Source organism: Zerene cesonia, chromosome 8 (assembly GCF_012273895.1).
Source record: "Zerene cesonia ecotype Mississippi chromosome 8, Zerene_cesonia_1.1, whole genome shotgun sequence".
Taxonomy (NCBI): Eukaryota; Metazoa; Arthropoda; class Insecta; order Lepidoptera; family Pieridae; genus Zerene; species Zerene cesonia.
This window is the reverse complement of record NC_052109.1, coordinates 3,297,947-3,321,937: the sequence shown is the minus strand read 5'-3', so window position 1 is coordinate 3,321,937 and position 23,991 is coordinate 3,297,947. Positions and strand designations below refer to the sequence as shown.

At 32.8% G+C, this 23,991-nt stretch overlaps 2 protein-coding genes across 3 annotated transcripts in view; both read left to right on the top strand.

Moving 5' to 3' along the window:
* Positions 1-8,589, top strand: part of LOC119828391 (transcription factor IIIB 90 kDa subunit) — a 26,359-nt gene extending 17,770 nt beyond the window's left edge. The window contains exons 4-11 of the mRNA XM_038350519.1: positions 1,380-1,529; positions 1,840-2,066; positions 2,843-2,975; positions 3,411-3,533; positions 4,488-4,718; positions 5,307-5,592; positions 5,914-6,107; positions 6,326-8,589. Coding sequence (XP_038206447.1) covers positions 1,380-1,529; positions 1,840-2,066; positions 2,843-2,975; positions 3,411-3,533; positions 4,488-4,718; positions 5,307-5,592; positions 5,914-6,107; positions 6,326-6,447 — 1,466 coding nt within the window. The 3' untranslated portion in view covers positions 6,448-8,589. The remainder of the gene's footprint in view (positions 1-1,379; positions 1,530-1,839; positions 2,067-2,842; positions 2,976-3,410; positions 3,534-4,487; positions 4,719-5,306; positions 5,593-5,913; positions 6,108-6,325) is intronic.
* A 1,154-nt stretch (positions 8,590-9,743) lies between these two features.
* LOC119828393 (protein pellino) overlaps positions 9,744-23,991 on the top strand; it is a 43,572-nt gene continuing 29,324 nt past the window's right edge. The window contains exons 1-2 of one of the 2 annotated variants that reach the window (XM_038350523.1): positions 9,744-9,805; positions 20,377-20,481. In XM_038350523.1, coding sequence (XP_038206451.1) covers positions 9,759-9,805; positions 20,377-20,481 — 152 coding nt within the window. In that variant the 5' untranslated portion in view covers positions 9,744-9,758. Of the gene's footprint in view, positions 9,806-11,379; positions 11,805-20,376; positions 20,482-23,991 lie in introns of those variants that run through there. The other variant, XM_038350524.1, reaches the window with a different exon arrangement.

The following is a 23,991-nucleotide window of genomic DNA, read 5'->3' as shown; positions in this document are numbered from 1 at the left end:
TTTAGAGATAAAGAAGTATCAAATTAGATAGTTTCACAAAAAATTTATAATATATGTAAGTTTTTGTTCAAAGACATTTTGATGAAATTTCATGCTGGTTGAAATTCGATTAAATAGAAATGTTTTAGTAATAAATTTACTGTAAATGATATAATTTTAAAACTCAAACGGCACTATACTTAATCAATTATACATACATTGTGGTTATAACCAATTATCATAAATATTTTTTTACGCAGCGCGTGTATTTGCGTACCCATTCTACGACTCGCGTGAATAATTATGTAAAACAATCGCTAAAAATCTCAAATTGTTAAAATAGGTCGATCTTGACCTCTAAATACCTTTTAATATCTAAGTAAACAACTGTCTTTGTTCAGTTGGTCAAGCACCTAATTATTAAGTTATTATAAATGGATTAAGTTATTAATATATTGGATCCTATTAAAATTGGATCCCCTTTTGTAGATGTATATGTCTGATCAACAAACAGCCTGTAAAAGCTCATGTCTCGAGCATTCGAACGAAATAAAATGGCACATCATGGCTTTCAAAAACAAATGTAATACCTGACCTTCAGCTGATTTTATTCCATTTCAATTATCAATAGCCGTTTTAATTGAAAAATGTGTATACAGTAGCTTTTATAGTGTATTTACATTTACAAAAAAACGTGTATATCCACGGACCTCAAGAATTGGCCGGAACTATGTTATGAATCTAAATATCGAAACGAGTATCCTTATCTTTCTAAGTGTCTACTATAAGAAGTATGAGAAAAGTGATCGTTTTATTCAAAACATCAAGGAAAACATGATTTCAAATAAAACATTTTTTTTTATTAACAACATTAATCAAGATATAACACTTTTATTTCATAAAATATAAAATACTCGCGTAAAATCAAACACAAGTAAATAAAAAAAATCCCTAGATTCTGTTGTTGTGTGCTTATATACTATATAATGATAAAAAAAAACATACAGGTCATTGTACATTTCGATGACCGAAGTAGATACCTACTCTTTTTTTTACTAGTGTGTTAAGACTTAACTTTCAACGTAAACAAAGACCATGAAAAAATTATTGTGACGCAATACTTCGAGTTTAATAGACGTTGTGAAATGAAACCATTTGCATACAATATATCGCATTTATAACGGTATAAAGCGATGTTTCAAAATTACCCAAAGGCTGCTCCTATCTGTTGCTTGAAACCGTTGTGATAGTCTAAATATGGTTTCTCTAATGTATAGTGAATGGTTGTCTCACATGAGCCAATCTTATATATTTGTATGGGTAGGATAGATAGCCAATTAATCTTTCATTATAAATTTATGAAAAAGGGTCTCAAAAGTATTATTATTATTTGATTCCAGACCCATGTTTGTATATATTGCGTTTTGCGTCGCAATTACAGTTCGAAGACAAGCAACACGAAGTGAGCATGACAGCGCTGCGTCTTGTGCAGAGGATGAAAAGGGACTCCATACATTCTGGGCGACGACCTTCTGGTATATGTGGAGCTGGTGAGAATCTTTTAGTTTGAACAATAGAAGTATACCGCTACATAAAACGTTCTTACGTTATAAAACTTTATTAGGTTTAGTTGTGATGTGAAACTAAATTTTGGTATATAAATTTATTCAAAAAATTTGAACCTCTGTCCAACGTTGAAATTTTGTTTTTTCACGATTTATTCATCATGATACCAAGTTAATTTTGGTATAAAGTAGAACTTCAAACTTCAAAAAGTTTAGCGAAAGCCCATTGCAGATTTAATGCGTTACGATTAAAATGATAATAGCCATAGAAAAATTCTACTATTTGACCTTCCAGCTCTACTCATAGCGGCCAGGATACACAATTTCTCCCGAACACCGGCTGATGTGGTGCGTATAGTGAAAGTCCACGAGTCAACGTTACGGAAGAGACTTATGGAATTCGGCGACACCCCGTCCAGCGCACTCACATTGGACGAGTTCATGTCAGTCGACCTGGAAGAAGACCAGGATCCACCGGCGTTCAGGGCGGCGAGAAAGAGGGATAAAGAACGTTTACAAAAGGTATTTAGGAAGTTTTTGTTATTTTTATTAAGAGTATTCGGTATGGATAGATATCCAATCTCATATTGAACGATATTAAACTGCATTTTTCAATTGATCTTTGTGATATTATGTAGTGAGAAGTAATTAAAAGGTTAACCGTAATAAAATGTATTGATAGGGTTAGCATAAAAGGTTTTATTTGCAATTACCAAAAATAATCAGCGATACTTGTATCACAAATAATCTTGATAATGTTCAGCAATTTAATCTTATATAGCTTACAATAATATGAGTTTGAACAACTACTTGATTAGCGCAGTTAGTTTCTCACTCAAACAGAATTTGTGCTAGAAACACAGTTATTTTAGTTAAAATGCGCCCAGTTTGCGATATTTTTATATGCTGCACAAAATTAAATTCATTGCTCACTGAGGGCTTAACAAAATTGTATAGTCCTGAATGAAATAATTTGCCGATTGATTTAAGATAATTTAATAGATTAATTAAGTAAGGCTCACTATTAATGATATGATGTAAGAGAAAATGCTTTATTATTGGGTGGTATAGCTAGATATTTTTAATGTTAAGAAATGGAAGATTCACTCAATTATACTGATTTTTGTTTTTGAGAAAAATCAAGAATTTGAAATCCATTTCATTTGAAACTGTATTGATTTTTCAGCAAATATTTAGTTTTGATTGACATGATAATATAAAATTATTATTTCATAACTTATGAACGAATAAAATGTTAAATGGCTGTAGTTTCTAAAAAATGCATATTTTTTGTTTAGTTATTAGAAGAAGAAGACGGCGAAAAAGAACTAACAGAGCTTCAGAAAGAGATAGAATCTCAGTTAGAAAAGGACAACATGAAACGGAAACGAGGGCCCGCCCCTGCTTCTGCATCGTTACTTCAAAGTGCAGGTAATGTACCAGAAAAATACGAAGAAAATACCAGAAATGTATAAAAACATCTTAAATTGATATGTTATGAATATTCTACATAAGCTTGGTGTAATTACTCAAATTCTATGCGTGTTTTGTGATGCTGTTTGGATCTTGTTGAAGTCTTTATTAACAACAAGTTCAAATTTGTGGAGAGTTTACCTTTTGGATAAAACTTTGGGACCGCGTTCCCAGGTAATAATAATTTTAACTGTATTTTGTACCGTTCTCAAAAATTGTTGAGCCGACAATATAAGGTAAAGATATGATAATAGTAAAAACCAAAGGTTTTGTTCTATTAAAATTAAGTACATAAAATTACTAAAACACACGTGACCATATATGGTTATAGATATATAGTTATAGTCGTGACCATATAGAGTTATAACTCAGGACATATTATAATTACTTCAGATAAAGAAGAAAGGGTCTGTGAAGATGCTGAAGCGACTCGTTTCGCGGCTGAGAAGACGATGAGCATCATCGATGAGCTGGCCAAGCAGTCTGTGTCCAAGGAGAGTGAGGAGAAAGAGTTGGGTTAGATAATTATTATCTCTTCTCTATATGTATGAATTTCTCATGTCACGATGTTAGTAACCATATTTCGCCGAAACGGTTGGACCGATTCAGATGAAATTTTGTGTACATATCGGATAAGTCTGAGAATTGGCCAACATGTATTATTCAGACAGAACAGGGTTCGCCCGGTTAGCTAGTAATCTTAATATATATAAATTACCTGTCACGTTGTTTGTCCGCGATGGACTCCCCAAACTACTCATCCGATTTTAATCATATTCGCTCACCATGTGCAGATTGATCCAACTCAGGTCTAGGATAGGATTAAATTAAGATAAATGACTACCCAGGCGAGGCGGGGGCGTGCAGCTAGTAATGTACAAATCAAAATTGAAAAAGCTTAAAAGTTAGTGATGTTCTACAGCCTTAAGGAAACAGTGGCTTTATCCAATTGGCGACTATAAAATTGATCAGTAAATCAAAAAATATGCTAAGAATGCACTAAATGACATCAAAATTTTCAATAAAATTAGGATACAATATATAAGGTTTTATTTTTTTTATAATTGTGTGTTGGAAAAAACCATGAATACTATTTATAGAATAAAGTATGGTATGAATTTTTGATTAGAAGTTAGTGGGAGTTAGAACCAAGGGAGTATGTAATCGAGATAAAAAGTATCCTATCACCCAAGTCAGCTCGTACCCTGAAAATCCGTTCAGTAGTTTCAGCATGATTGACGGACAAACATCCCAACAAACAAAATTTCACATTTATAATATTGTGATCAAGTAGATTGGCAAATAATCTCACCCCCTGACAAGTACACTGTTGACATAAACAAGATATCTGGGTTTATTGATTGATTTAGGCATTTGTAATATTGGTTCTACATAAAAGCACAAATAAAGCCCTATCTAACCAGATACTAATTCTTTTTTTTTATGCATATTAATATGTTATACTTGCAGGTCCAGAAATAGCTGTAATTGGTATCACGCCAACCGAAGAGAAGTCAGACACATTCCTGAAGCCGGAACCGAAGAGTCAGTTCAACAGCAACATCCACAATTGCGAAGAGTTGGTGATGAGTGAGAGGGACGAAGAATACATCAGCTCGCTAATCATGTCGCAAGAGGAAGCGAGACACAAGACCAAGATGTGGAATATGGTCAACGCGGGGTATTTGAAGGAGCAGAAAAGTGAGTGATTCTTACTGTTTTGAAATGCAAAGAGTTAATTTACTTAAAATTTACATATTGCTTCTGTTAGCTTTTGCTCAATCGTACGTAAGAGATTTTTGACGGCTCAAAGAGGTACAATAGCATGTACCTCTTCCAAAAATAACCAATCATATAGTCAACTGGACCGAACGGCAAGTCTTCTTAAAAATTACAAGTACTTACATAGAATATTATAATACATTTTTAGAATTTTCAGGGCAGGACTTCACATGAGTAGGCAAAATAAATTCACACGCAAATGGGAGTATTTCACCGAGGTAAAAGTAGCCTATGTCACTCTAGTCTCCTTTTATCTCAACCATCTCCGAACACAAAACTCATCTAACAATCAAATAAACAAACACACTTTCGCATTTACATGTATAATATTAGTAAGCTTTGTTTTTTTTTATTTATAATATATATCTAAGGTTTCTCCTCCTAAATGATAGCTGTAGTGCATCACATGACGTCTCCATATGTTATGTTAAAAAAATTACAATATAAAAACTAATGCAGTAATGAAACAATGCATATCAAATGTTTAATAAAGTTTATATCATACAGTCAAAGAAGAAATGCGCGCTAGAGAACGCGAAGAGGGCAAAGATAAAAAGAAAAAAGTTCGCGGTTCATACAAGAAGAAGGTCAATTGTAACGCAGCAACCGCTGGAGAGGCGATCGGCAAAATGCTGGCCGAAAAGAAGATGAGCTCGAAAATTAATTACGACATACTAAAGAGTCTCGACCAGCCGGGGGTGTCCATACCCGTGACGTCATCAACGGTAACCGATAGCTTCAAGAATCTGTGTACGAGTATAGTCACACCGGTCGTTATGGATTCGAATGATAAGTGAGTTTTGTTATGAGTTTTTAATAAATACACATAGTTTATTAATTTATATTTGAAGGACATAGTAATTCACTAAGGTACATACAATAAAAAACGTCCAAAATGGTACAGTATAGTTTGGGTATCTAATGGATGTTGAATTTTAGTTGGACTTGCGGTCCGATCCGACTTCGCTCTTGGTATTTTTAAAAACTAACTTACTTTATTATACATTACAAAAAAACCAGACAAAAGAATGTGATAGGAAGCGAAATGCACACTATAATTCTTCGAAATATTAGACAGTAATTTATTCATTTGGTAATGAATTTTAATAAGCAGACCAACAAAAGAGCCCCCAGCAGACAAAGTGCCCAGTGCGCCTGCGCCAAAGAAACGAAAGAAGAAAGCGACTCCCACGCTGAATACGAGTGCTGGGGAGGCGAGCTCGGACTCCGCCCCCGCCACACCGGCGCCCGCGTCGGACTCCGCCCCCGCCACGCCTGCGCCTAATACCCCAGGACAGAAAGAACCAGGTTCGTTGACTTAGATTATAAACTCGGAGATCTTTGTGTCTCAAATTATTTAAACATATTAAATGTGTCCTTCGCGGCTATCTCTCTGCCTTTAGCTGGATGGGTTGTGATTACATATTATTTAATTTTAAATCAATATTAGTGAGAACTTGAAATATCTATTTGACAAATTTTTTTGGTATAACTTTTAACAAACAACATTTTATAAATATTTTTAGAAGTGGAAGATTATGAAGATGAAATGGAAGCGGATACGAACGAAGCGGACTCCGAATTGTCTCTGGCGGCCATGTTGCAAACACAGCAAGAGGACGATTATTATGATTATGAAGAGTATTGAACAAATATTCCAAACGCGTTAAAAATGGACTGGTTGTAATTCTTCAATATAAGTTAGGGAGTCCTGCAGATTTTAAAAGTTTATTGCCAAGCGTGATGAAATTTTATATTCAAGGAATTATGTATAGATCGTATTGTTAGAAAGGAACTTACTTGCTTTAAAGTACAATTACGTATTAATATATAAAATTGAGCATGAAATCACGGCTGCTATAAAATAATGTCTTATACCTTATAGCCTTATGCCATTATTTACTTGTAGTTTAGTAGTTTTTCCTATGCAAATCGACAAATAACTAAAAACATAATGCTCAGCCTACTCAATTTTTTGTTATATTAATATCATCAATATTTGTTTAAAATTTTAATGATTTGTAACTTTGTAGTAACGAGTTATTCAATAGTCAACAGCTTTTTTTAACTTTTAATCTCTTCAAAACGTTTTATTGTAATTTTTATTTCTTATGTAAATTTTGCACTATATCTGTTCAATAATTTAAGCTGTATATTTACTATATTTTTAATTGTTTAGGGTACTATGTACTTGTATATAATTTTTTTTAACATAAATAAAATCACTCTAAAAGTTTGGTTCAAATTGTAACATACGAATCGATGTGAATAAATTTATTGGCGTAAAAACTTTCAAAGTTACGAAATAATAACAATTATTTTTGTTATGCGTATGAGTATGTGTATTGTTATTTATTATGTGTATGTGATATTCAGGGTTGGATAATAGCCCACTATTGACTCAATGGAGTGATGAGAAATTTTGAAAGAATAGAATCAAAAATTTGATAACGAGGCGGGATTCGAACCCGCGTTTTTTGCCAAACCGTAGCAACGCCTACGGCCACCCGTGATCTTGCTACAGTAATCAAATTTCTTCTATTGAGATGATTAATCATCAAACTAAAAATTATATTCGATTGAGTGATGCTAATTCTAGTAGCGTTAATGAGTACTGAATATTATCAAGATAATCCATACTTTGTTATTTAAGTAAACATTTTAACTGATGGCTTATATATAATCTGAGGCATCTCTACTCGAATGATACTGAGGTTGCGCTATGCGTTATTATTTATTAATTTGTTTTATAAAGTAATCATAAAATACTGCATACATTCAGTTATGTAATATAATGTGTGTATAATTAATGAAGCGTTTCTAATTAATGTAAATCTATTACCTGGTGTATGAAACGATCATAAAGGAATTTTACCACTACTAATCAATTTTAGTTGCTGTAAAGTTTAAGTAGTGCCGTAAACTGAATTAGACTGATACGTATATTTAATGAAATTATTTCTAAGAATAAGGTTTTATTGTTACGTTTTGTACAAGAATACGGTATGTAAAGGTTTTTGAATTAAAAAAGCATAATTCACATAAAAAAATACAAAGAATAGAAAAAAATCGATTATCAGGTAGGATCGAAACTTTGAGTAGTAGAAATTAGTTTCAGCAATCGAATTTCTTCTACTCTTTCGGCTCTATGTGCCTACAGAAGTATAAAACAATTGCATTGCATTGAACTGATATCTCTTCGGGTTGTATGGATGTTGATTAATTATTTAGCATTAAAAATATATTTATCAATCAAAAGTAAATTAAACCTTATAATTTCATGAATTTTTGTCATACAGGTAGAGATTTTAGATAATTTAATGGTGTTAAAAGGTGTTAATATTGCAATTAGTATAATTTTACTGAGTTTGATTATGTAACTTAATATGTAAGAATGTTAGATCTCGAGCTAGAAGTTAAGTTAATAAAAATGGATTGAATGTATAAAAATAGATACCGAAAGAAGCTCCATCACGTTTTTGTGAGAATTAGTGGAAGAGTAAAGCCAACATAAATTGGTAGTGTTATGAGACGCTTTAAATTTTAGTATACCCATATACCCGTAAGCTGTTGGCTATGCCCACGATCGGTATTACATGCAAGATTATATCTATGCGTTTATGTCTGCTTAACTTCTTTTAAATATTTTTTATTCCATTTTGCGATGCCTGGTTTGGTAAATGGTCATCGTAAAATTATGAAATTTGTACCAATTTTACCTAAATATTTTGTTAAGAAGAGCTTGTAAAGAAGAATATAGAAGGTCTTATATTTTGGATTTTCATTTATTTTTATGTATGTGTACGTGTACGTATGCATGTCCATTTTTTCGGCACGCCCTACAACCCAAATGTTGTCGTTGTAATTGTTACTTGGGCCATTGCACCGGGGAAGAACCACACCCCCACAAGACGTGATATAGTAGCATGAAAATATGTTTCGTTCAGGGTAGCCAGAGGCCCATATCCTTTTCCTTACCCATCCTTTATTTCTCTCGTCAATCTTTTCTTAATCCCTTTCCAATTTAATATTGGCAATCGAATTTGTAGGGGCGTAAGGCCTCCAATCGACCTTACGCCTCTTTGAAGGCTTAGGTAGTAGTGCTTACCATTAGGACTACACATCAGCCCCATCGGCCCGTTTCTTTTTCCTCACCCTTCCCACTGTTCCTTTACTATCATGATCATGGCTGGTGGTGATAAAATACCACTCAGCTGCCTGCCATGACAGAAAAAATCTGAATTTAGGGGCCTATGTATAGTGGGAACAAATATAGGTTTATGTAAATGAGGTTAAAAATTATTGCAAGTTAAAGTTATACACGAACATTTCACTAATTTGATACATATTTAGGTACGTAATTACGTGCATAGAGCACACACTCGACTCTCGAGAGATCAAGTCTAATCATGTTAATCATTAAACATGAATCTGCATGACGTTATGCTTAATAATATGTTGATACCTATACTCAAGTAAAAGTACTTATATTTTTGTTTTCATTACCAAAATATATTTAATATTTCTGTTTAAACTGAGAAAGTAGATAATTGTATATTTCAAATTAAAGAAGTATTTTAAAACAGTTTCATTAAAATTTACGAAATTATCCCTATTCATAGTATATTCAAATTGACTAAGCACATTACGTAGCTTGCATCAAACGTGTCGCGACATGAATGCTGCGCTAAAAGTCGACAACCTACGAGACTCGAGTCATGACTTTCAATATGAACTTAGCATAGTCCCAATTCAGACCCGATTTAATCTGCAAGTGTACAATTTAGCAGTTTTTATAAAACTAAAGTCGTATTTGACTACGTAAACTGACAAAATATTATGGGCTTTATGTGTAAAAAGGATGAGAGAAGAAGAAAAAAATTAGTGAGAAATTCTATTTTAAAACTCTTGAAAACTGAATTGGTAGTTCGATTTAAATGTGGTCATATTCCTTTTCAAATGATTTATTGCCCTAGTGAAACAATAATTGGAAGTCTAATACGTTGGTAAGTCGCATTTAATATATTTTGCATTATCATACTAATACATCAAAATTGCTTGATATTTTTTTCGATTGATTAGAAATTGGATTAACTTTAGTGTAAAGATTATTTTAAAGAAACTTTTCCCTTACTCCTTAGTCCTTAAAATAAGTAATAAAATATTTATATTCATATTCCAATACATTTTCCATAGACGATTTAAGTTTCAAAATTCCATCAGATAATAGATAATGTTAATTTATTATTGATACCTACGGCCTATGTTATTGTGAGAAAAATTAAAATTCCCGCCGAGCGTTAAAATAATATACCGCCTTTTTGGAAATAAAAGTCGTTTCAAAATGCAAATATGTTTGTTTATGCTAACTGTTGGAGTGAGTGGACAGATTTTCAAACTTTTTTGGGATAAAAAATAATAATCTAAGATCTAATTAATATCGAAGGTGTATTTTTGTTTCTTTAATAACCAATCTGTTGTCTATATATTACGTTTTCTTTTTTTTTTTATTTACGGATGTTATAATTGGTGCTTATATAATAACATATTTTTTTGTTCTATAGTTCACTATAGTTTTTTTTCTATTTCCGATTGTATAGCCCCTTTCGTACATAAGCTTGCGCAGCGTTCTATGTAATGTGGACCTGCCATTGTACTATCGATAGCACAGATTGATAAATTAATACCACAGACGTAATATATAGCACTAAATGTAATTTAAAGTAGTATAATGGTATTGCATTATAACAGTAGTGTAACGTCAAACGTGCCTTAACCAATTGCGTTTTTTTTTATGTAAAAAAAACGCAATTGGTCAAGGCACTTTAAAGGATTTTTTTTTACTTCTAAACAACTAATAGTATTAAGATTTCTGTCCCTTCAGGTGCCTTTACTAATGTTATACCGTCTATTTAATATTTTTTTGGCATACATAGTGTTCATGAGCCATAAGCCCATAACTGTAGATTTTATCAATAAGTTATCTATTGTAGAGTATGCCACAAAAGAAGTCCCTATACGCGGTGCTGACGGTATCTAAAATAATGTAGGCAGTTTTTTTGGTTAATTTAATTGGGATAAAGCTATGTAAAAGGGCCACAGTAAATATCGCTTCAATGTTTGTGATGAGTCGAAATGTTTATACATTTTTTTTCTCAACAACATTGAAGAGATAGAAAACATCTACAACATAGTTCTATTCTAATAAAAATTTTCTCTCAGTTATCCAGCACCTATAGTGCAGTAATAGTGGTGTGTGAAGTTCTAATTTGTCTCGTGTCTTTCTAAAAATTTCATCCAAATTGTTATAGTGGTTTAGGCATAAAAAGAGACAGACATAGTTACGTTAGGCATTTCAATTCAATCCTTCCTTTAATTAGAGGCCTTTTTCTGAAATCTCAGAGGTAGGCAACAAGTAATTTTTTTCTATAACGACTCAGACTTGTCAAATTAAGTTTATATTTGCACTGTCGGACTTCTTTCGTGACACAATCTCTATAATGCAGAACATGCTCTAACTTCATGACGTTTTATGTCTATGGTCAACGAAAACAATAGACAAGACTGAAACAACTCGACGATCGTTCATTCTGCCAGTAAATAGTGAAGTTGTCTGTGCCTAAAGTCACTCAAACAAAAATTTATATTTCGTTTGTGTTTATGAGTTTGTGTCTCCGTGATTTGAACAGAACAATCGGTGGATCGGGCTTACGTTGTTTGTGATCTAATTAATGTTGATTGATGAATATTATTACGAAAACAAGGGATATTTTTTATGTAAAATACATGTTTTCTGAGGTGAAGTGCGCGTTGTTCAACGACAGTGGTATAATGAAGAGAGGTGTATTTATCGCTTTGTAGCGATGTGTGAATTAAATAAATTGATTTGATGGTGGTTTAATAAAATTCATGGTGTTTCCTAAATTGTTGGTGTTGTTATCAAAGTATAATTCGAAACATAGGGTCCACAAACGAGCAGACGGATTCTATCATGGTCGTAAAACGGTAAGTGTATAAATACAACGTGGTTTAGCACGGTAAATGTAATTTTTTCTGTTTGTAGCATAGTCTTCGTGACAAAGGGACAGTTTAAAGCATAGCTGTAGAATGTATAATAATATTTAAGCGAGAATTTGTGTTAAATATTGTGTTTACATCGCGTCGTCATATATCTATATGTAGCTCTGTGTAGGGATACACTACGTATAAACCTGTTTGTTTACGTTTATGTTAAAAAATATATATATTTTTTAAGTAGTTACGTTGTTCGGTATGCTAATCAACTTTCTATTTATATATTTTGACTAGATTTTCAAGTGTCGAAATAACCGTTAGGTATATATTTTGATTTAATTATAGGTAATGAGGATATCATAGTATTGCTTTAAAATTTCCTCGAAGAACACTAATACCCTCCTTGTTTTAAATTTAAACAAATATTTCTTGTCCAGTTGATTTCATGTTCCTAAACCTCCATTTTTATATTTTCATAAAAACAAAATATTGAAAAATATAATAATATTAGTAGTGTTCCTAGACAGTATAGAAAGATTTGAATTTACTTAATGGATTCTAATATTTTATGTCCTCTATTTATATGAAAGATTCAAAACATTGAATGATTTCTATGTATAGAGTACATGAAAGATTCAAATCAAAACCTATAATTCCTGTAAACATACTCCTCACTAGTGTGTGAGTAGAGGTACTCACTACTGCGACACCATAGTAGGACAAAAATTTTCTTAACTATAACATTGTCAATCATTTGAAGCATGAATTATAAATATATTGTGTACAATAAATACAATATTTTCATATATATACATAATGTGAAATAATTAAATGTGCCTTACTCTGAAAGAATCAACCATTGGCTCAACACAATCTCGAACGTTGTTAAAAGGTAAAGGAAAACATTACCTAAATGATTTTCATAAATTTTTTACATTCTTTGAAAGAATGTGATAATAGGTGTACCTTTCAGTGTCTTCAAAATTATGTACAAATTAACATTTTGAAAACTTTATCTTTCTTTAAAACATAAATAAAACTTATGGCTATATTGAAAACTATTAAATAATTTTGCTGTTTTTGCTGTTATTCCTTATAATTAATATCAAGCTAATTTTTAATGAATGAAAGGTGCAAAAACAAATATTATATTATTTATTATATTGGCCTTAGTGGTTTGTGTTGATTAGATATTTTTTCAAACAAGATATCTGTAAGTATCTTTAATTAAACAATACATTAACGAGTAAATGTAAAATCCCACTCACTAGAGTTTGACATGGAATGATAAGTCATTTTACAATCCTGTGAAAACCACAATATGTATTTATATATTTACAAGAACTAGATGTAATAAAACGAATTGTAATAGCCTTTATTGTTATAGAGTAATGATTTGAATTATTTTTTAATTTCTATAATTATGAAGTTAACACTTAATCATCCACCTTGTTTTTATTTGAGCGAAGTCATGGCAAGCTAAGTTTTTAATGGAACAAGGAGTCTAACCAATTTGTAAACTGGAACATTTTCATTTTATTTTATAGCTCTGTGATTTCACCCACATAGTACACAATGTTGTATAGCCTGCAGCCGTCAGTAAATGGATATAATACTAAAAAAATATTTTAAAATCTAAACCAGAAGTTCCTGAGCTTATAAGCATGTTCAAACAAATAGACAAACTCTTCAGCTTTATATTATAACTACATATTCTTCTCATATTTGTGAAAATTTATTATCATCTTCATCCCTTTAAATAAAACCTAATGAATCTCTTACCTTGTTCCAAATACATTGTATACAAAATCTGCTATATAGTTTTTTACATTATCAATGCACATACTAATAAAAAAATACGAAATCATAAAAAAAATACGAACCATTGTTTTGGGGCAATAAAATTCCATAGTAAATTACTTTTTTTATATTTTATGTACAAAAATTGTCTGCTTATTTTTTATTATTTATATTTATTGCTATACATGGTTATACATATTTTTAAGTACTTAAAGTGACTTGTCTTACTTAAAGTGACTTATAGAATAACATTCATATCTATTCTTTTTTTGCGAATTTGTGTCGATTGGCTATAGTAATGGGCAGGCTTCAGTTGTCGTAAAAAACGTCCATATATCGAGAAACTAAGCCAGGAAGAGGCAAGTCTACGATCATTATTTTAGCGCGGCATGTCCCATTACGATATCCGTTCGCGTGGGTTCCACACCTGCCTTTCCTTTACGGGACACCTGCTCGGCAGATGTGGCAACGGCGTTAGTCCCTAATATGATTATGAACAGCTGATTACGTTAGACATAATAGATTTTAAAGGTCTTCTTGGGAACAACGCTTTATTGATTTCTTGTACAAAGTTTGTTTACTGCTTTCATGAGGAATTTCACTGTTTAATTTTGTTTAATCAACGAATTTTGAGTCATGGTAAAAACTGCATCAAAATCCCTGCAATATTATTACGCGAACATGGCAATGTTTATTTTACAAATAAGTAAAATAAATACCTAAGTATTATTTCGAGATAGTATAATTTAATGAACATAAATAAAACTCCCTACATCTCATAAATGTTACAATCAAATTCCCCTTCATGATGTCTTTGGCACGTGCCCGGCGCCGACGAACTCAGATTTGACCGTGGGGTTAAGACAGTTCTTTGATTCATATTAAACGGGATCGATTCGGATACATCGAAGGAATTAACCCCCATATGCAATGCACACGAAAACTTGTGTTCGCATGCTCAAGTTCACTGACCCCTCCACTGGCCTCGATACCAGCGCGGACTTACAAATTTTGATACCTACAAACGTATTTTCAGATGTATCGCCTACATATTTCCCAGTTTTGTCAGTGTTGGCTGGTTTTCTATTATCTTTTATTTTTATCTCTTTATCTATAGTGTATCATGCGACGTAGTTATTAGGCGAAATAGGTCAACCCAGACATGTTTATATGAAAGAAAAAAAAAGACTACGTACTGTGATGTTTTGTATTTAATCGAATGTTGGATGTCGTCATTATTTCAGTGCTTTTGTTATAAGGGCAAGGTTTGTTAATTGCTATAGTCGCGTGCAAAGGATGCGTCTGTTGCGGTAACTAACGCTCGCTTGTTGCGCAGTAGCTGCTTTTTCATTGCATATAAAAATACTTTAAATACCAGCTCTATAACACATCATAGAAATAACGTTTCCGCAAAAAATAACCAATGCACAAGGCGAAGAACAAAGGAATTGAAAATGTTATACTTTAAGTGCGCTAAGAGATTTTTGTATTAATTATATTCTAATACCTAATCCTTTATTCCGTGCTCAAACCCGCTTGCAAAAAATTGGCCATTGGGCTGTCGAGCGTTGCCATCTACTGAGAGTAACGTTCGCTACAACTTTGCAGTTACTGCTTATTAGTTAGCACGCTATACAGTATTTTATAAATATTTATTTCATATTTAAAATAAGCAAGTAGCCTAGATACGTATTGTAATCTCATTGAACCGAAAATTGAAATAAACTCATTTATATGTATAAAACACTAGTTGCGCCCCGCGGTTTCGCCCGCGTAAGTCTGTATCCCAGAAATCATTAGGAATATCGGGATAAAAAGTTTATATGTTATTCCATTTGTCCAGCTGTCTACGTAGCAAATTCGGTTCGGTTCAGTAGTTTTTTGCATGAAAGAGCAACAAACACACAACAAACAAACAAACAAACAAACAAACAAACACACAACACACACATTAGATATAGATATAAACCCACGCGAACACACGAACAGTTGACAAAAATACGGAGTTAATCCGATAAGATGTTCACCGGAGTTGTCTCGAAGAATACGAAGGGAACGTATGCTTACCGTAAATATTTAAAAGTACGCTTACATCTTGCCATCACAAAACCCCAATGGAGAGTGTCTTGTAAACAATATTGTTTGTTTAAATTATTATCGTCATTCTATTTGGTCATAGAAATAATAAACACACTACAAGGCTATTGAATATATATTTACCTACATCGACTGGCATATCGTGTAAACAAATTACGATCTAATTAACTCATACGATTTGATGATAAGCCACTAAATTATAGGTATGCAATGCACATTAGGAACAAATGGTTCGTTTGAATTTTTTTGTTCTCATAATTGTTTTCAAATATCGATATTTTGCCGTAAATGAGTTTGTTCAGCAACCGGAAAATCAATTGACACTGTTTAGGCAATTTGCGGTGAACTAATCTCAAAGTGGGGCCTTCGTGCGCCAATTGAAGTAGAAAGTACAGAATGAGCTACCTTATTTATGATCGTGATCGTGGGTCTGGGGAAAGTAGATGAACAATCCCGGTTTACGCAGTGTATTGTTATGGTAAATACAATTTGGATCATACTCGTATATATCTGCATTCGCCCTTAATCTGTGCTTACGGTTCAACAACCATAAATAAATGAAAACCGTGTCAATATCGTACGCCAACCGTCCATTATTATATATACAAACCGCTAGTTGAATAAACATAATAAAATATCCTTATAAATAAAACTTCCTTCCGTGACATAATTTATGCGTCGGATGATCCATTAGACTAAGTTATATAGTAGGTGCTTAATTGTTATATAATTTTATATTATATTCAAATAATATGAAATGAGTATGTACTATGTACTAAGAAGGGCCTTACAAAAAAAATGAGCTGTATGATGTTGTTTGTTATTAACTTTCATCCAAGTTTCAACAATTATCTATTTAAGTATGTAGTATTATATTATTATATACTGTTATTTAACCTCGCTTATTAGTTATCCCCAAACCCCTCAAAATATCGTCATCATCGATGAGTCAATTGCAAAGTAGGTGTGACGATGTAAACTTCCGTTGTACCCGCATTCTACTCATCGGCGTTTTTACGACAAACCGGATGCTAAGTAGCATATTATCGCCACGTGCTTTGCTTGCTGTAGCTACAACCAACGTACCGTGGGTGTGACGTGCGTTGAATCATATGCCGCCGCCTATACTATGAGTTAGTGATACTTGGAATAACGTCTTGGAGTTTCCCTTGAATTGTATGCAAAGATTTGGTAGAATCTACTCTGATAAAGGGGGCGTTGAACTGCCCTTTTTTATCAGTCATTTCCTTCGTATATTATTTCCACTATTCGGCCGAAATGCTAAAATTTCTGAACGGTCGAATCGAATGGACAAGTCTATATCGATATAGATCTATAAGTGTATTTGTTTGGAAAAATAATATACTTATTGTCATAAATGCTGTTGTTTAAATTTCATTTTATTTAAGTACTTAAGTAATACAATAAATATTTTTAACATTTTAAATATCTTTCATGTGTTTGACTTAAACTTGGAATGGGACTAAAGTTTGTAACAATTAAAATAGTTAATTCATCTGTCATATATCCGTTCCTAGGTGAATTTGTAGCGTTATTTATGTAAAAGACCGCGGAACTGCCGGGTTTCTAGATTCGCGTGTTAGATCACGGTCCAATCTAAGGTAATCTGGAAAAATGGTTTCGCTAGACAAAGGCGAGACTTACAAAAGCAACGTACGGAACAATTAAAGGTAGACACTTGAAATTGCTCGCGGTCACGAATACAACGATTGAGTAATGATTCGCTTATATATAAGTGATGCTATCTTTTAATTATAATATACATATGTTAGATTGATAAAATAATTATTTATATTGCATGCATTAACGACGCATTACCATACCGTAATATAATAAATAGATTATGAAGAATCAAATACGACTGATAAGCGTTCGAGTGTCTTGACGAGATCGTAGTAGGTTCGTTCGTTCGTAGGATGATGAGTTTATAGGCGAAAAATTGGATAATAAATTTAAGAACCCTGTAGAATTATAGTTTTGTGTTTTTAAAGTGTACTATCTCTTTGAGATCAACTAAAATTATAGCTTTGTTAATTGGAACAATTTATTTACATATTGGCGATGAAACCCATAAAGTCTTGGCGCCGTATTAGATACAATAAGTATCATAATATTATGTTTTCAACGCTTAACCATGGTCATCGGAGCTTGATAGATGGTTCAATAACCGCAATCACCAGTAATTATGGTTGGAAATCGGGCCTCGAGATAAATTTGGGGGGAGGTAAGCGGGCTTTGACCGAACAGAATTCAGGGCCACTCGAGACGTCTTTATCTTTTTCCTTTTATACTACCTCGGATACGACATTTTATCTTTTTACCCATATTATTCAATAAAAATGCGCCTTGGTTTTCTAAGCCTTTCGCCAGCGGCGGCTAAACGAATGACGATGGTGATGTACTGATTTTTAAATTCACCATGATCAGCATTAAGAACTAGCTTAGTGATCGGGTATCGGCATACATGGTAATTTATTAAACACATTGGCGAAAACGAAATGGCAAGTTGTTGATGTAAGATGCTCATAATGAGATAAGTGCTGACTGCTAGTGTGTTTAGAGCTAAAGTGACCCAGATTTGCTTTGTGGACAGAGTGCAGTTGTAAAGGGTCGATAGCTTATCTGCACGATCGATAAAACACTCGATGTTAGTGACAGAGATGTGAAAAGAACAAACCCTATGTTTGATTTAAGTAAAGCTATAAACCATTCTTCGTTAAATCATGAGAATGTATTTTGAATATTTATATTATTCGATTGGTGTGGAAGATTGTTGCTGAATCATGTTTCATACTAGCCCGCGATTAGACGATTTAACAATATTATATACTTACTCATTACAAAAAATCGCGTAACGCTATTAACATTTAAAAAATATATATATAATTTATCTTTCTCCCAATAAGTTTTATTTGTATAAGCTGTCGTTTTGCCAAATTTCACATGATCCTGTTTATTCGGCCGTCGTATTTATCCAGTCGATATACATATTATTTTATAATTATAAATACATACTTAGTATACCACAGACATAAACTTGAAAAACTCATAAGATAGCAAGCTGTTTTTAATGTGTTTGTTGTATTTTCGTGGGATCTTGTCAAGACGCCAAGGCATCACGAGTCTGTGAAAGCGGTCACTTAAATTGTACATATATTTTACTGTAAAAAATCGCCATATTCTTTATAGCCCATAAAAATTAAGATACAAATGTTGCCAAGTTTGTCATGTTGGCAATATATTTTGACTCGCTTGAAAAACGTTTATACTGGCACGAGATCTTTTGTACGGAACTGTTGGTGTATTTAAAAATTGTAATTCATGATGTGTAGAAAATGTTGTTTAAATAATAGGTAAACAATTTTTTTATGTAACATGATTTAGCATTTTGAACTCATATAAATAATGTTATAAATAAAATTATAATAAGGCACTCTTGAAAATCAGCGCTGGGTCTGCTTTGCAAAGATGAAAATGTTCTACATTTCAGTTATAAACTTTTTTTAAGTCGTGGTTTAAATAATGTCGTTTTTCTTTCTTCTAATTATGTTGATAATAAATATTGTAGGTATACCGAATACCAAAAATAACTGAACAATAATCAGTTACGAATATGAAAAGTGCTAAAGTTCATATTTTCTTTCATCTAAGATCTTTAAAACTTTTTCGATATCAACTTATGATATTTATAAGACTGCTACTTCCATGTTGCTAATACCATTTTAAAGAAACTCAAATACGGTTCCATACTTAAGTTCAAAGCTCCACTTGTCCGGGAAAATGACATGCATTCGGGTTGTACCGTTTGAAAAATACAACATTGTCTCCTATTGCGTGCTGCCCAAGTTCTCGACCATTTTGTTTATGTACTTATGAATAAATGTTACGTAAGAAACAACGCAGTGCTTCCAACCGGTTTTCACGGTAATCATAATTTACATCGGTCGCTCTGACCCACAACTTGCTTGAACCAGTTTTCTGGTCTTAGACTTGACCTCGGGTTATCAAAAATCCCTAGCGGAAGTCATAAAGAACGGTGGGTGGGTGCATTTGCTGCGGCGCTGTTGAAGATGATGTCCGATCGTATACGTGCCTTATAAATATGGTAATTGTTGCTTGTGCTTCGGATGGGGGTAATCAAAAAACGTGGATAGTTAATTAATAGATGAAGATTTAATATAAGTATACATTGCCCGGACTGGGTCGCTCATGACGAGTCGCTAAATCAAATTTGTTGTTTTGTACAAAATCAAAATCCTTCCATTAATTTACTGAATTGATTTCAAATGATCATGGCGCATCATAAGAGCTGTGTGCTTTTGCGTTATTGATCTGTTAGCAATAATAATTGGCACTAATGGTATACAAAAATCCCGCATAATGCAATAATGACCATATAGTGTCGGTTTTTAATATGAAGTAGGTACATATTATATCCCGACACAAGAAATATAGTCTCACGTAACGTTGCAGTATTGAATTACTGTAGGAAGTTAAAACTATAACTGCGTCTATAATCATATATATTTCGTTAGAATTAAATTAATCGATCCTGTAAATTTACGAATTTAAGTCCTGATGGTCTTCCTTTATATGGAGCTTTTACAAATGTATATTTAAATGTAAATAATCTCTATTGTTGCAGTGCTGCGGACAGTGCGGATTCACCAATACTGGAGGAGGCCGGTGAGAGCGGGTCGGAACAGAAGCCAAAACCATTGGTCAAATACGGCGAGCTCGTCATACTTGGGTAAGCTCACTTATAGATTGGAGAAAAAAACGAAAAATCACAGACACAAAGGAATACATATGGTGCGGGAACAATGGGAATTATTATAGAAGTGAAGCAAGGTAGGGCAACAAAGAATACAATGTAGTGTAAATCATAAAATTAATGGTTGAAGTGTTTTGTTGCACTTTGCACACATATTTGATAATTTAAAATAGCAAAAAAATTTATATCTATGTATTGTACATAATTAATGTTTAAGTGGTTTATATTCCGGCAGATACATATAGGATGGTATACATTGTTCTCTATGAGTCTTGGCAAGGGGCACGAGCCACAGAGTTCCAGTATAATATTTTGTACATAAGATTTTCCAATGCGATCAATGTATACTAGATTGATGTCAGTGGTCGAGTACAAGGTTAAACACAAGGCCCGGTTGGCGCATTCGCATTCATCTATTAGCTTGCAGCGTGACGTCACGTCCAGCTCCAGGCATAATGCTCACGTCGGGATTAACACTTTGGTTGTGGACAATCGAATGGCATCTTCATTCCTTGTGATATTTAGTGCTATTACGTTTATAAACTAGTCGCTTTTGCCCGCGGCTTCGCACGCGTTAAATGCGATGCAATTCAATGGATTTTATTATACATAATATAAACTTTCCTCTTGACTGACTCTATCTATTAAAAACCCCATCAAAATCCGCTGTTTTAAAGATCTAAGCATACATACATACAGATGACTTTGCTTTGTACTATGTTGTGATGACGCTATACGACGTTATAGTGTCCACTATTTTTATATGTTTAGAATTATAGATTTAAGTAGAGTATAAATATTTGATTTCAAACCTAAGTAAATCGTGAAAAAAACCTGTATTTCTACGTAGGTACTTACTGAAAGAAAGTTACGTATTATTGTGTAATAATACGTATCGTGGGTTGTTACGTATTTTAATAATAACTAATTGATTACGTCGCACTAAATACTATTTTAAGTGGCATTCCTTAATTGAAATTTAATAAACTTTTGATGCATTTGGATATCAACTTTATTTCAGAAGTGGTTAAATGTCATTTAAATATTAGATACTAAAAGGTCAAGATCAATTCGCCGGTTTTTTGTGACTTCCAAGTTGATTTTTCCTTATTGACTCGGCTAAGTAGGTACATATCTTTTACAACTAGTTCATTGCTATCATTTACCTTAATGTTTACGCTATTGTTATTGGTATTATGGTAATAAGAGTTTATCAATGCCACTAAGACATATATTTTGTCTAACAATCATTTCATGCATCATTTCACGAGACCATGAGATATTCACGATTCAGCACGTTATCGCTCGTGTAATAATCGAATAAAAGTAGCATTTTTGCTATTTCAAACTAATCTTTCTTTGCTTCATGAGATTTACAGACTTACGACAAAACTCGATTGTGCTGTTCTGCACAAAGAGTTACTAACACCAATCCAACACGCTTCCATCAATACATTTCAGCATTTCATACCAGCTTTAGCCACAGTTCTTATCCTATGAATTCGTTGGATTTTAAATAATGCCATTTTTTCCACTATCGCTAAGCGCTCTTGGACAATTTTCAAAATGTTCCGAAGCTGTTTATACCGCGGTACGTGCAAGTTCCTCACGTAATTGAAGTGTCGCCAGTAAAAATTCAAATGAGATGAATTAATTATTAGAAGGAGGTGTGGTGTAGTTTTATGAAGATGTCATGTAACGGGCTTTCGCGCCATCGTTGTGTAATGTAGGAAATAGAACAAAGGCGCATTTATGACGGTGGAAGTATTAAAATATTCCGTAACTAGGTTGTGCTATTTTCATGTTACAGTATTATTATATTGGTCTTTGAAGTTATTCTTAATTTTGTTGTAGTCTACACTAAACTCTGAAAGAAACGTGTATTTCGAAAGAGTCAAGTTGAGCGAGTTTTCCTTCTATTGCCTTGCATATTCATTTTGCTATATAGAAAGGAATTGGTACGTGATTTTTCAATATAATAACAAAAGATTCTTAATCATAAAATCTTTACGGAATCCGATGTCTGTATTCGGCATCGCCATACATGGCTGATGGCGTATGGCGCATCAACACTTACAAAGAATGTCAATCGACTGAACGAGTACTCAATAAAATTTTAACGTCCTTCTGTGTATTCTGATAAAATATAATTGACTCATGATACTTAACCCATGTTCAAGTTGAAAAAACGGATGAGCGAATCATTGGTCCACATTGTGTTTGAAGTGCCCAAAATAATGAGATACATTTAGTATACATGAGTTTAAAGCATTATGGGAGCGAATTATTATTCTTTATATGATTACAGTGTAATATAGTTGTTCTGTTCAATAAAATATTAATATAGGATTGTTTCAACCCTTCCACCGATCATCCTGTTTTAATGCTTGGCTACTTTAGCGCTTTTATCTCAAATTGCTTCAAGTAAACAAAGCATAGTGTACTTGTAGAATAAATTTATATATAATATTATTTAATTATATTTTTGATACCATATAAGAACTAATAGGGCATCTATCACTACTCCCAAATGTTTTGTATTTCCTATATGTTTTTCGTTCAATACCATGTGAGCCACCAAATGAGTAGGTTAAAACGTTCTCACATTAAGATTACAGCGAGGTAATTATACCTATAACTACTATTATGTACTCGTTAAGTCAACTTACTGCGATGAAATAATTACACTCGTTTTTCCTAGAGATGCGCCACACTTCAGTTACATTCTCAGAAAGTTGGTGACTAGAAAAATGCCATTATAGTGTAACAGGATTTGGGGTATTGCCAACATTTTCTCATAATTCTTGTAATACAACATTATTAACGTTGGTGACATAATTTAACTGCAACTTATTGTTTACCCTTTAAAAATATTTATACCGTAAATCACAAAAAAAAAATTATGCTTTAAGTATTGGATACTTGCATCTTTAACGTTGTACTCATGTATTATAAATATCATTATTTATTTATCAATAAGAGTAACAGAAACAAAGGTTTAAATTTTATTTATATGCTAACCTTTCTTTTTTTGAATAAATTGTGAAACCATATCAACTTTGGACATTAGGATTATTCATTGTTAGGAAATAACCGATATTATTATTCTATGAAGGCTAGAATGATTAATTACTGATAGAAGCGGACTGTTATATTAATTTTTAAATAACTTCAAAAAAAGGCGTAAGAGTTGCGTGGAATTTTCTAAAGTAGTAACCTTACGATTGTTATTTTTGTTTTGCGTTTGTTATTTTTTCAATAAGTGTTTTAATGCCCAATAATTTAATGAGGGTCTAGAGTCGATCTGATGATGGAGTCAAAACACTGACGAGAGGTCTCCTCAACGAGTTACAACAATTGCCTTGTGATTAAATGTTGATAAAAAATTATACTGTTTTGTTAGGTATATCATATTTTATTGTGGGAGTCGAGCACGCTTCGGCACGAATTGGGCCAGCTCGCACCGGGGAAGTACCACACCCCCAC